Source organism: Aquila chrysaetos, chromosome 13 (assembly GCF_900496995.4).
Source record: "Aquila chrysaetos chrysaetos chromosome 13, bAquChr1.4, whole genome shotgun sequence".
In the NCBI taxonomy this organism is placed as follows: Eukaryota; Metazoa; Chordata; class Aves; order Accipitriformes; family Accipitridae; genus Aquila; species Aquila chrysaetos.
Window position 1 is genome coordinate 25,497,595 of NC_044016.1, and position 13,138 is coordinate 25,510,732.

General features: G+C 46.5%; 1 protein-coding gene across 7 annotated transcripts in view; it reads left to right on the plus strand.

Annotated features, from left to right (window-relative positions):
• Window positions 1–4,189: 4,189 nt before the first annotated feature.
• Window positions 4,190–13,138, plus strand: part of AHCTF1 (AT-hook containing transcription factor 1) — a 51,092-nt gene continuing 42,143 nt past the window's right edge. For 4 of the 7 annotated variants that reach the window (XM_030034590.2, XM_041128280.1, XM_030034593.2 and 1 more), the window contains exons 1-3: window positions 4,328–4,486; window positions 10,685–10,811; window positions 12,052–12,305. In XM_030034590.2, coding sequence (XP_029890450.1) covers window positions 10,691–10,811; window positions 12,052–12,305 — 375 coding nt within the window. In that variant the 5' untranslated portion in view covers window positions 4,328–4,486; window positions 10,685–10,690. The other 3 variants (XM_030034591.2, XM_030034592.2, XM_041128279.1) reach the window with 3 other exon arrangements.

Here is a 13,138-nt window from a genome sequence, read left to right on the forward strand (position 1 = left end):
CCACCTGCAACGCTGTCTAGACTCCCTTTACAGCTAATCCTATAGGAGGTATCTAAAGCAGGTCAGATGAATGGCACCCAGGAAAAACCTTTTTCCCTACTCTACCTAAAAAGGGAGCCCAGCTGAGGGGCTCTGATGCTGATGCTGATGACTGCACCGTAGACACTTAAAACTGGGCAAGATGAATCGCAGACCTTCTTTCCAAACACAGCCTTGCCTGCCTCTCTGATGCCTGCTCAGATAAGCCTCGCTGTCAGCTCAAGCTCAAGCTCAACTGAACCAGACCACTTCATCAGGCTGCTCCTCAGTCGCTGTTTAGGCCAATGTTCATGTATGCCTACAACTGGGGGACATATTTGGTCCAGATCTCTCCTTGTGTCCTTATTCAGGCCATGTCTGAGCCTTGCAAGGTTTGTTCTATAAATAATTCCTGACATGAAGCCTTTCTGTCTCATCCATACAGATAAGGCTCTCACCCAAGCCGTTGCCACTTTGAATCGTGCTTACTGCCAAAGTGCTTGTCCTGCCCTTAATAAATGCAGCCCTGTCCTGCACATAATCATTCTAAATGCCTCAGCAGAGGCTATGGTTCTAACTGGTCCTCCAGTGCTGCCGTGCCTATCTTTGCATTTCTCCCCTAGCTCCCTACTGTCTGTCACATCAGATAAGAGCCACTTGTCCTCACTTTCAAGACCTTCCATAGTCCACCCCAACTCTGCCTGTCTCAGGCACAGCCTCTCACACATAACAGAGTCAGCCCTGCCATCACCCATCAGCCAGTGGTATCACCGGCTCAGTACGTTCTCATACGCAGTGCCACGGGTGTCATGCTGCCCAGCTTGTCTGGGAGGAGCTGCCTGCACACAGTTGCAAAACTAATGCACCTTCAGAATGCCCCTTTTCCTCACAAGAAACACTTGACAAGGGTTAGGCTTCCTTTTGTGCTGTCTCACCAATGCCTTGTGACTGTGCACAGCCTCCCCTGTTAGGTCAGGAGCCGGGCTGTTCCATGCAACTTCACTGCCTTGGCACGGTGGGCTACTTGTCCTACACTGGTGCTATTATATGCTACAAATTAATAGATCTAAACAGCAGCCACTGAGTCACGATCAGCATTTGCATAATAATATAAAGAATGGTAGACTTAACCTTAAGAGGCACAGGTGTAATGTAAAGATAATGTATACTGTTAATAGTGCTGGGAGAAATTGAACATTATTTGTCACTCCTTTGATGGTCTTGCCACTTCTTAGAAGCATTGCAGATTTGTTTATTAATATCTGAAAATGTCTGTTTTAAAGTCAAGAGTGTTTTGACCATGTTACAATACATACACTCAAAGGGGTATCGTTAGACTTGCACTTTTCGCTTCATATTTACTTTCTCTTCTTTCAGTGACTAACGGTGTAACCTTAATTTTATGTTAACTGTGTTGGTTTTTTACGTATGCTTTCTTATTAAAAATAAGAGGAAAACTGCAGCTAAATAGCCTATCCCTTTAAAATCCAGAGGCACTGGCGGGGGGAGGGCAAGCTGTTATCAGACAAATTTGGGATATTGGCAGGGGCTTCCTCGTCTGGGAAAGGGGAGGTGAAGAAAGAGGTGGGTGTCTGCTAGTCATCTTTGAACCATGCACCTTAGATGGTTTATGTAGACTATATTCTAGAGTGTTCAGTGGAAATGTTTTATATTGAGGGTTTTTTCTTCTGAATTTTGTGTTGAATAAATTTGTGTCCTTAAATAAACTCTGAGTCTAACAGGGAGTCCTTGCCGTAATGGGAAACAGATTAGTCCTTACTTACAAGAAGCTATTGTGCTGAAAGAGTATACAGGAATCTCAAGTAGGATCATTTAGTGTTATTACCTGGTTTGTTTTTTTTTCAGTAAACTTTTTTGAGCATGTATTACTGTGTTGCAGGTTTAAACATTCATCTCAAAGTTTAGCTGCTTTGCTCTAAAATCAATTAAACTCATTATGGATGCACTGAAGAGGTCTGGAATGCAAGAACTGGCTTGTATTCTGATTTTCACTCTTACCATTTGTAGGGTATTTTAGGACATACATGTGGGAGTGTGAGAGAAAAGGTAGGTATTAAACTGCTGGAGTGAGACTTAATAGCTCTGGTATTTTCTGGACAATTTGTAAATTGTAATGAAAATTATCTTGAATGTGATGTGCAATGAATCTCTTTGTGAAGGATACTATGTGGGTTGGAGAAAAAATAGCATGAAGTGAAAATTCTGTTAAAATGCCAAACACCAAAATTCTCTCCTTTTGTTTTTAAAGTTGAAAACAGAAGACTTAGTTCCTTAGTTTAAACTGAGGGATGAAGAGAAATTATGCTGCAGGCAATACTGTCACTTCAGTGAGCTTTACTTAACTTGTGACAACAGCAAAACATTCACGTAAAAGAAATTAGGTGGCTGCCATTTAAGTGTGTTAGTGGCTGCGTTATGCTCTGTTGAAGCTAGGATGGCTATTGGATTTCTTTGATTTAAGATAGTATAAAAGAAATTGAGCTCTTTTGGTAGCTGAAAAAAAAGGAGTACCATATTCTAAACAGGCGTGTGCAGATTGATTAAAAACTGTCTTCTGCATGTTGATGGAGATTTTAATACACATGATAAAAAAGAACAAAATGCCTTGTTCTTGGCTACCTGGAGAAAAAGATGTGGTCTTAGCAGCAATTGTTAGGTGGAAAGGGGGTTGGAAATATCTTCTGTCACCTAATTCTTGCTCAGTACAAGAAAGTGCGACTTTGCTCCTTCTTTGTACATAAACAATGTTGCTCAAGAGATACATCAGCCTGTTGTCACTGTCTCACCCTAACTGAAACAACATCCAGAACATCAAAAGTCATGAACTAGGATTCAGTGAACAGTAATTCACAAGTACAGTGATACTTCTCTCTCGCTGATGTTCTACCTCCAAGAGGCAAAACCCGAAAGGGTAAGTATCTTGCCAAGGTGATGGTGACATGTACCTTGTGCTGCAAAGTAAATGGAAAGAAGGTCACAACTCAGCTTGGCAAATTGACACAAAGAACTATCATCATGACAGTTGTAAATAGTTTTGTACAGGTAAGTACCTCCTGCTGCCCTCTCTTCAGTGGTGAATGCATGAGATAATCATGGTTTCTATTTGCAGAGAAATGCTTATTTATGCTGCCATATGGGTATTTTTTTAGCTAAAATTTTGTCTAATGTCTAGAGCTAAACTACCTCAAGTATTTTTAATTGCCAGTATTATTTCATTAGTGTCTAGCTATGTTTCTGCTTCCTTGCTGTTTAGACCTTTACAATCAAGTAGGAACAACTGAAATACACTGGAGACCAGGAATCCAGCATGCCTGGAAACCTGCTTATTTACAAGATGTACAAAGTCCTCTTCTCATTGGCACTTAGCATGTTCTACGAGCAAATACTTCTGGTGTAAACCCCATTCAGACTGCTGAAGGATGTTAATACAGAACCACCACCTTTACAGACACCTCACACGCTGGTACCAGGCTTAAGCTTCACTGCAATATGGCTGCATCTTCTCCCGAGTTTTCACTGACACTGCCAAGATTGTAGTTGTTGCTGAAACAGCTGTGCTGGCAAGAGTGTGTAATGAGGTGTAAAAAACCACAAATGAAGCCTGCAAACTACTAGTGAAGAGTTCAATTTCCAGGCTAAGCTTGCCGAGAGTGGAGCCCAGTGGCGAGGGATGCTGCCCTGCCAGCAGGGCCTCATGCCTGGGGAAGACCGAGCTCCTCTGAAACCCATTTTCAGCAGCAACCAAGTGCCCCAAGGGGGACAGGTGCTCCCTGCGATGAGAGGGACACCCGTAGGCAGGGCTGGCCCGACCAGGCCATCTCCCTGCCATGGTAAGTTCCCTCTTAGTGGGACAGGGCCCGGCCCCACAGGGTGAGGTGCTGGGGGCCGAGAGCGGGCTCTGCAGGGCATGTGGTTTTGCTGTGGGTGGGAGTGCTCCCTGTGGGCCGTGGGATCGCCCCCCTTCCAGGCTCCCCGGCGGCTGAGGTGGCCGCTGGGACCCGAGGCAGACTGCTGCCCCCGCTACAACCCGCTAAAGAGACGGGCGCCCCACTAGGCCAGAAACTACAGTTCCCGGCGTGCACCGCGCGAGGCCGGCCCGCACCGGAAGGAGCCGGGGCGGGAAGCGGCTGGCGGCACGCTGGGACACGTAGTCCGGGGGCGGCCACCGCCCGGGGCCGTGTCCCGAGAATTTGAAAATTCCCGCGGTGGCCGCGGCAGGTCTCGCGAGAACTCCGCCGCCCCGCCCCCCGCGCGGCGGGTGAGCGAGCGAGGTGGGTGCCGCGCGTGGGGGGAGGGGAGCGGCGCGGCACGGAACGGGGCGCGCGCGCGGCAGAGCAGGAACCGAGCGCGGAACGGGGCGCACTCTGTGGCGCAGGAGCCCCGTGTGGCGCGGCCGGGCAGGCGGAGGCTACCGCAGCCGCTGCGGGAGATGCCGCCGCCCTCATCGGCACGTACGGGGGAAAAAACGGGCTGGGGGGGGGGCGGGCAGGAGGGAGCGGCGCGGAGAGAAGGCGGCGGAGGTGGCGGTGGCGACCCCGGCCGGCCGGCGGGCCGGCCTCCGGGCCGGCCTGCCTGCCTTCCCCCCCGCCCTACCAGCAGATACCGGCCGCTCCTGAGGCGGCTAGGCCGGCTCGGCCGCCGCTGGCGCAGCGCGGGCCCGGTGGGGCCCCTGGGCGGGCCCGGCCGCCGTCGGCCGGCCCCTTATGTAAGTGACCCCCTGGCCGGTGGCGCCTTGCCCCGCCGCACGTGGCCCGGCAGCGGCGGGGGCGGCCGGCGGCGCGGCCTGGGCAGCGCACATGGGAGGCGGCGGTGGCGGAGGCGGCGTGCGAGGCTCCGCAGCCGGGAGGCGGCCGTCAGAGGCTGGGGGGCGTGGGAGATGGGGCGGCAGCCGCCGGGAGCCTTCTCTTCTGCCCGGACACCCGCCGCCCGGCCGGCGGACGCCCCCGCCTCTCGCTCCTTCGGTCACTTTTTCGGAGGGTTTTTCTTTTCTCTATAGTGATTTTCTTACCCCCTCCCCCCCTTTTCGGTGTCGTTTTCCAGGAGGAGGCGGGAAATTGGCTCTCTGCATGGAGCGGCGATTGATCGTGGGAAGAGGGCTGGGTTTAATGGGGAGAGCAGAGCTTTACAGGAATCCAGCGCGTTTTGTGGGGGTCTCTTGATTTTTGCATGAAGCATGCATCACGCAGCAAAGTTGCTGACTTAAACAAAAGTGCTTGATTTCTTCCTGACTCGAGGTCTGGAGCTTCTGCCAATAGAAGGAAGCGTGGAGTCAGTCCTTCAGCTCTAGTAATTGCTTGCTGATCGTGTTTGGTAAAACTAGGGGAAATTCAGGGGCTGAATTCTGTCGGGAATGCTGAACCGCGTGTAGGGTGTACGGCTAAAGGTGGTAGTTGAAGTGCCGCCTTAGGCCCATCGGTCTGGATGATGGTATCAGTCTTGGCTGGCAGCTGTCACAGGTGTTTGGGCACACAGGACTGTATCCTGTTCTGCTGAGGACAGCTCCTCATCCACTTACTGCGTCAGCTCGTTTTCCTGCATTGATTTGCCTGGGGTTTGCTTTTTTAAGACGGTGAAATGAACTTAATCGGGCTTCTATTAGTTTTGTGTCTTCTCCCTAGCAAGCTGTTGGATACCGTTTTAGAGAAGTAATGGTGACAAGCCTTTGCTGGTGTGGTATTTTTTCACCTGTGTGGTGGAGAGAATTAGTTAAATTGGTGGGAGAGAGTCACCAAAAGCCTGGGCCTGTTGCACGTGTTGCCAATGTTTTTGCGGTTCGGCTTGTCAGGTTGCGGTTTGTCCAAGTATGTTTCAGAGCTAGATACTCAGAAGCCGTCTGGACGTGGTGCTGGGCAGGCTGCTCTAGGTGACCCTGCTTGAGCAGGGGGTTGGACCAGATGACCTCCAGTGATTCTGGAAGGCCTTCTTCTTCCAGAAGAGAACTTCTGGAAGTTCTCTTCCTTGTGATTCTGTGATTCTAGAATTTGTGCTGGGAGGGGCAAGCACCGGTGCGATGGCACACCGGTGTAGTACGCTGGAAATGTCAGCTGCTGTCTCCCTCTCTTAGGAAGGCTGCGTGTGTGTTCTGTACTGAGACACTTAGCACCTACATCTGTCTGTCCAGGTACGCCAAGCGATGTAAAAAGAGCATAAGTTCAGAAGGGACTTTAGGAACTTTTGCTAGCTTAGGCACGTTAGACAGGGGCTGCAACTCTCGAATGAAAGTATGGTCGTGTTAGAGAATAACCATAGGAGGTGGCTGGGTAAACTGGCTCCAGTGTCAAATTCTGAGCTGTGTTGGTTTTGTTTGTGTTTTCATTTGAAGGGAAGTCAAATCTGTGGTCTTAGCTGTTGGGGGTTGTTGGGACAGAGAGCTGAAATTCTTCCTTCTTCTCGCCTTCTGCTGTAGATTTGGGCTTGTGGAGCATCCGTACAAACTCTGCAAGAGAATCTGTAGGCTGCACTTGAGTGAAATGAGCCTGGTTGTGGAGTTCCGATACAGACCGTCTCTGTTATGCTAGTGGCTTTTTAGACTAGAACTTAGGCTTTGGATTAAATGTAGGGTTGTTGCCTAAAGCATCGGGGCGGGGGGGGTGTGTTTCTGCCTAAGTGGGAAAGGAATGACCCGGTGGTACTCACAAAATCACCTGCTAACTCACTCACTAAATCCTCTTTCGGCAGGAGTAAAATATGGCAAAGTGCAAATTCACTGAACCCGACTGCTAAGGTGCAGAAAGTGTCTTTTCCATCTACTGCTCCTCCAGCGCTTGTGAGCTGCCTCCTGCTTTTCTGGGGAAAATGTCATTGAACCAGTCGTTAATAATAATTCAAAGAATTCTGTCATTGTCATCGTTACCTGTTATTCAACAAAGTGGATGCTGTTTTTCTCAGAAGAACTTAGTTTTTCTTCCATTTCTTCTTCTTTGGCTTCTTCCCACTCTTTGTCCTGTTTCCTTGGAAAATGTGACCTGAATCGTGTCGCACACTGTTGTCCGTTCTCTGATCACCATTTCAGGTCGCACTTCCCTGAAATCGCTTTAGCTTCCACATCTGGCTGAATGAAAGAATGACGCCTGTCAGCTGCAGCCTTTCTCAGTGAGACAGTGAGTCTCTACGTGCACGAGGGAGTTAAAAGTTGACTGACTGTGTCTCGGGGGGTGTCCTTTCTAAAAGGAAAGGGTTCTTTAGCTCTCCTTGCAAACTGCGTGTGTAGTTTCACACGTGTGTGAGCTAGCATAACGGCTTACTGCCACAAAATGGAGACGGACAAATTCCTTCTCCTTCTTCCCAATGCACTGTCCTGCCTCCTTCCTTGTGCCAACTTTCATGCTTGCTAGTTCTCTCTGCAAGCCAGTTTAACTCTCTGAGCTGCTGGAAAACTATCTACTTTTCTGGGTTCGTTTCCCGTCTGCTTAGGCAAGTGCTCTAAAAAGTGCTCAAGTCAGTGCAAGGTAAGCCACAGGAATACAGCAGTAGAACAAAGGAGCAGATGGAGAGATGGGAGGCGGCAGCAAGGCCTCTCTCCTGGTGGCAGTGAAGGCAACGTGTTTTGTGAAACCGTATCTTCCTCTGTGACTGAGCGTATTTTTAGCTTTTTCTTCAGTAAGCCTGTAACATTGTTGGCCTTTGATTTTCCTGTACTACCACCAGTCAGAACTGACATCGCAGAACTCAGCTTGGCTGTATGTGATTCCGCTTGAACATGTAATTTCTCAATTTTTTTTTTTCTTTTTCCTGGGGATTTTTAATCCAGAAATCTGTCATCAGTCTATGACTTGTGGCGTGTTCCTTTCTTTGGAAACAGTTCATGATGTTTAGAGGTCATAAGTAGCAAGGGTGAAGAAGAATGGTAATTTTGGCAACTTGTACGCAGACCACTTTGGTGTAGGATACAGCTGGGAGGTTGGATTCTGGCTTTCTCCTGAAGATGGAGTAGGCCTGTGGCGTTTTGCACTGATCTGTTTTCTACCAGGCAGAAGGAGGAATGTGACTGTAGTTGTTGTTTTCAAAGAGAGCAGAAATGCAGTTAGTGTTGGATATCTCTCTTAAAGGAGAGGCTTCATGCCTTTAAGCTAGTTCTACCTAACTATTTTCCCACTGTGTGGATTTGCCAGTAATCCTTGGTTTGACTTAGCAGAATGATGCGAGTAAAACATCTTAATAGCCAGGTCACCGTATATACAGTTCAGGCTTTATTATGGAGTTTATCTTCCTAGTTCCGTATTGCCAAGCCAGATGTCTAGGAACAAAATGTTTCAAATGCCCATTGGCGTACTGGAGGAAACCTGGGCATGGCTGATGGTCTAGCGTTTTCACGTGCTTTTATACGCAGTTAATAACTGCAGCGGAATTAAATTTGAAGTTCCATGAATGGTCCGGGCGTTGGAGTGTTACGTATTTGATGGTTCTTAGCGGTGGTATGGGACTGATAAGCACATTTGATGTGTGCTGTAGGCAGGAGTACCCTGTGTCAAGGTGTGAGCTTTCCACCAGAGAAGAATTCTTTCTGATTTGGTGGGGAGTTTGGGGTGGTGAGTGGTTTGTTTTTACACTCAACTCTCCCCAGCAGAGTATCTTAAAATTTGATGTGCGATTTGGCCACGCAAAGTTCTGTGCTCTTGGCCTGTCCCGGTAGGCAGTGGCAAGGGCAGGGTGACGCAGGGTGACTCTTGTTCTTCCTCCTCTGAAATTTCTTCTCGTGATAATCTTCTCGGGTCATTCCTCCTTTCTTATTCAGCGTCACGGTATTGCTGAAGGCACCTATCAAAACAGTTGGACGTTGAAGGCCTTTGAAAGATGCTATTCACCGACCCAATCGATCTGTATTTGTATTTGGTATTATGGGTTACTCATAAAACGTATTGATTAAATCATTGCAATTAAACTGAGCCGGAAGGCTGGTCAAATTGTGGGGCTTTTTACTCTCTGGAGCCTCTGGATGCAGTGCAAAAGTTCATCCCGCTGTCACTGTGAAAGGCTGACAAGTACCAAAAAGCAAACGCGAGAAAACTACTGCAAATGAGTTGTCCCACTTGGAACTTGACCTGTGCTAGTTGTGAATGCTGGCAGGGTGGTCAGGCTGGCTGGCTGCAGCAGCAGCGTCCTGCAATACTGGCTTTGCCATCGGCAACCTTTTTTTCCAAAGGTTGACTTGCGCTTAGTGCGGGACCCTGGCTTACACTGCCTGTGTTTCACGCGCTCGTTGTTTTCATGCTGGCAGAAGATACTGGAACGTGTTCTCAGATAGAGTGCTTGTGACCTGAAATGTAGTAGATTCCAATGCCCAGGCTTTAGAGCATAACCTTTCTCCACAGAAGTACAATTTGTATAAATGGTATTATTTATAAGCGTTTCCCTTTAATAACTTTGTGTTGCTCCCAGACTCTGGTCTTCAGAACTAGCTGTAACCTCCTATGCCGTAAGGAAAATAGGTTATTAGTGCACGCTGGAAGAAGCAACCATGAAACTTTGTTTGCAGGAGAACATGTGTGCTACAGTTAATGCAATAGGCTTTGTGTGCCCATTGAAGTGGCTGGCTGTACTGGTTTGTGGCATAGGGTAAGGGTTCTGTTTGATGGCCCGAGTTGGTCAGCATGTGTAACGCCCAGGAATAGTGAGCTACGTAGAATATCTTCCTTCTGAGACTCCGTGGAGAAAGCAGTGCTATTTGAAGAGATACCTGAACCTGTCTTGTCTTCCGGAGGCTTTTTCAATAACCCATAGAATTTGCAAAACGTAGTGAGCTAAAGTAGTTTGTATTTCCATGTGTGTGGAATATCTCTTATTTAGCCTCCTATTGAATCTTGTAAGTCACTTGAGCTTTTAAGTTCCCCCCCGAAAAAAAATCTGTCTTGACATAGTGAAATGTGAACTGTCTGTGGAGGACCGATAGAGGTGTGGAAACTGAAAGGCCTCGAAGTTTTTGTAAAATACCGCAGAGATGTGATAAGGACTGGCAATAGGAAGGAAAGGACTGGAATAAGGAATATGGGGATTTAAGTGTAGAAAAGAATCTGTGTTTTAAGGTGCTGTGTTATGTTCAGGTGATAAGTGTATGGAAAACTACTTTCCAACTGATGAGCTATGAAAGTGTGTATTGCTTGTCATGTGGAAACATCAACAGTACGTTTTCTGGAAGAGTTTGAGAGTGAAGGTAGTTAAGAAGTTAGTATTCCTTAAAGTTCAAAATAAACAGACAAAAAGTGAACGAGACACAAATGATGCCTGAAATCTACTAGAAGACAATTGGCAATAAATAACGAGGTACAAAATCAAGAGCAAGGACAAATGGAAACTCATACCTCTTACTGCAGCGCTAATTGAAATACGCTTTTTCTCGGATCGCATCTTACTAACCTGTCTGAGTAGACTTGAACTCGGTGTGTTGGTTTTTTTTCCTGTTATTTACCTTATCAATACCCCTGTGTCACTTTTTGTTGGTGATCTCATAGGCATTAGAAAAGTAAAAGGATTCTCTTTTTGCTCTGCTGTGAGATCAAAAACTGTCCTGAGTGCCATTTTTTTAAGGAAAAGAGGTACAGGAGCTGTATAGGAGATTATTTGCGGCATACTGATGAAACTTCTGTCAATCTCAAAAACAGTTATGGCTGACATGAGTCTATTTTTGCATTTTTTTCTTTATTTACAGTGAAGAATGCAACACCTATTGGCTCAGGTAACGAGCAGTCTGCTGCAGTTTCCAGAGGTGACTACTCAGGCACTTGGGGAAGGTGAGATAACCCCAGGTTCTGTGCTGAGCGGGAAGTTTTCTGGAGGTGAGCATTCTCCTTTAAATTTGGTCTTGGTCTGAAGTTATTATTGCCTGGAGGTTACCTGAAGCACAGGGGCACAGTATCGGCTGTGTCAGGCTGGTGCTGTTAAGATGCATCAGGTTTCGAGAGAACAGGAAGGAAGTTTTAACTATTAAAAATGCTAATATTAAAACCTTAGTATAGTTAAACTTTGAAATTACAGCAACCTTCACCAATCTTGTGCTATTAAAATAATTTACGTAAGCATGCTGAGTCAGCGGGCCTTCCTCAATGTCATGGTCACTCAATTTTTAATTAAATAAAAGGCAGTTTTCAAAAAAGTAATAGCGTTGTTTGGGGCCTTCTTTATTTGTACCAGCTCAAGCTCTATGACCATCATGACACCACATGCCGAACTAGTTCTTCTACAACGTTACAGAGGCACCCCCCCCGCTTTTTCTTTTCCTAGTCTGAATACAAACGGCAAAGGAAGAGGATAACACTGTTAAGCGCTGCAGCCATATTTCCAACGTATTTAATAGGGTGCAGATGAGTACCCGGGGAGAGCTGCTGAAAGTGGCGAAGCAGATTAGGTAGTTGACTTTCTAGGGGACCCGCAAGTAGAGCTAGCTGGGTGCCTATCTGTTTGTCTAGGCTTCTGTTAGACCAGCTAGAATCCATCTACCTGACTGAAAGTGCAGTAATTGAGTTAATACTTCCTCCGAGTTTGTTCAGTGAAACAAAATGTGTTAAATTCTTTCTGTCATCAGCCCGTGTAAAAGATTAGATTTACTCATGCAGTGCCCATTTTACGATAATGTCTTGCTGCCGTCCAAATCCCTGCCCCAAGTAGGCATGTGTCAAGTGAAATGAATAAACTAGAAATGAATTGGTTTAGGTTTGTTATCTTTGAAGTATGCTTTAAGACTCGTATTCCCGTATGTATTTAGACGATTTCTAGCCAAAACAAGCCGAATATGGGATGAAGACTCTAGATCAATACGTTGTCATCTTCATCCCAAACAGTCAGAATCCTTCAGTGCGGGAATGACAAGTAGAAATGCAAAATAATAAGGTTGTTAATATTAAGAGGTAGTGCTGGAGGATTTCAGTGGGTGATTTTAAATAATTGACCACAGCTAGGTAAGTTGGTCTTCCCTTTTGGGTACTTTTATTGAAGGAAAGGGGCAGTGGCTGTGATTTTTCGGTTGTTTTCAATCTCGTATTGTAAATTTGCTTTAGTCAGCTTTCTTTTCTCTTACAGGGAGAAATGGCTTGGCATGGTTGGCGTGCGGTCCTCAACTGGAGGTAGTGAACTCCGTGACGGGAGAGCGGCGCTCTGCTTACCGTTTCCGTGGGGTAAATAAACAGCCTCCCACCATTCGCGTGGTAAAGGATTTTTCCTGGCAGAAGAGAACGGGACTGCTGGTTGGGTTGGAAGAAGCAGAGGGAAGTGTTCTCTGTCTGTACGACCTTGGAATATCGAGAGTGGTTAAAGCAGTTGTTCTCCCAGGAAGGGTACGTACACTTTAATCGGAGGAACGAAGCTTTTGCGTTGTCAGGTGCTGCATAATCCTGTTTCAGGAGAAGCTTTGGAGCGTCTCTTTGTAGGCGGTATTTTTTCTATCTTGCATTAGTGCATACTGTCACTTCAGAGTATCCAGTCAAGAGAGCCTTGGTGCAAACTCTTGGGCTTAACGGTACCGTTATCTTTTGAGCTTACTGATCGTAAAACAAGTTTTCTGGGTTCATGGTAGAGCACATAGTTACCTAATTCTCCACTGCCACAAAAAGGCATTGAGAACTATCTTTTTTGGGCCAGAGTGAAAAAGAAAAAAAACCCCCGCTGTTCCCCGTGTCTGTAACATACACTTCCTAAATGCTTGATTTCTATATATGTTAGAAATACTGTCTTTAAAATATCTGAAACTTGCATAGTTGTGCTGTAAATGACTTAGACACATTCCCCTGAATCTCAGACTGGCAAGCGGGTGGCTTTAGAGCAGAACAGATTTTTATGTTGACTTAGGATAGGAAAAAAGAGCCGTTAGGGAGTCACCTGACGGGTTGTTGGAAGATTGACTTTCAATCTGCAGTCCTTGAATCTCTGCTTATTGAATATTGTGTTTGCGTAGATGGGAGAGTCTGGTGGAATGTTACTAATTTTTTCTGTCTTCTATAACCCAGGAACTCCAACGATGTAATGTCCCCTGGCCTCATTATCTTAATGTAAACAAGAATCAGTGGAAGTTAATAGAACATGAAGATTCACTATACTGTTTTTTTATCAGCTTAGAATCTGCAACAAATAAATACTTATTTATTACTTGGCTTTCCATAACTTTATTTGG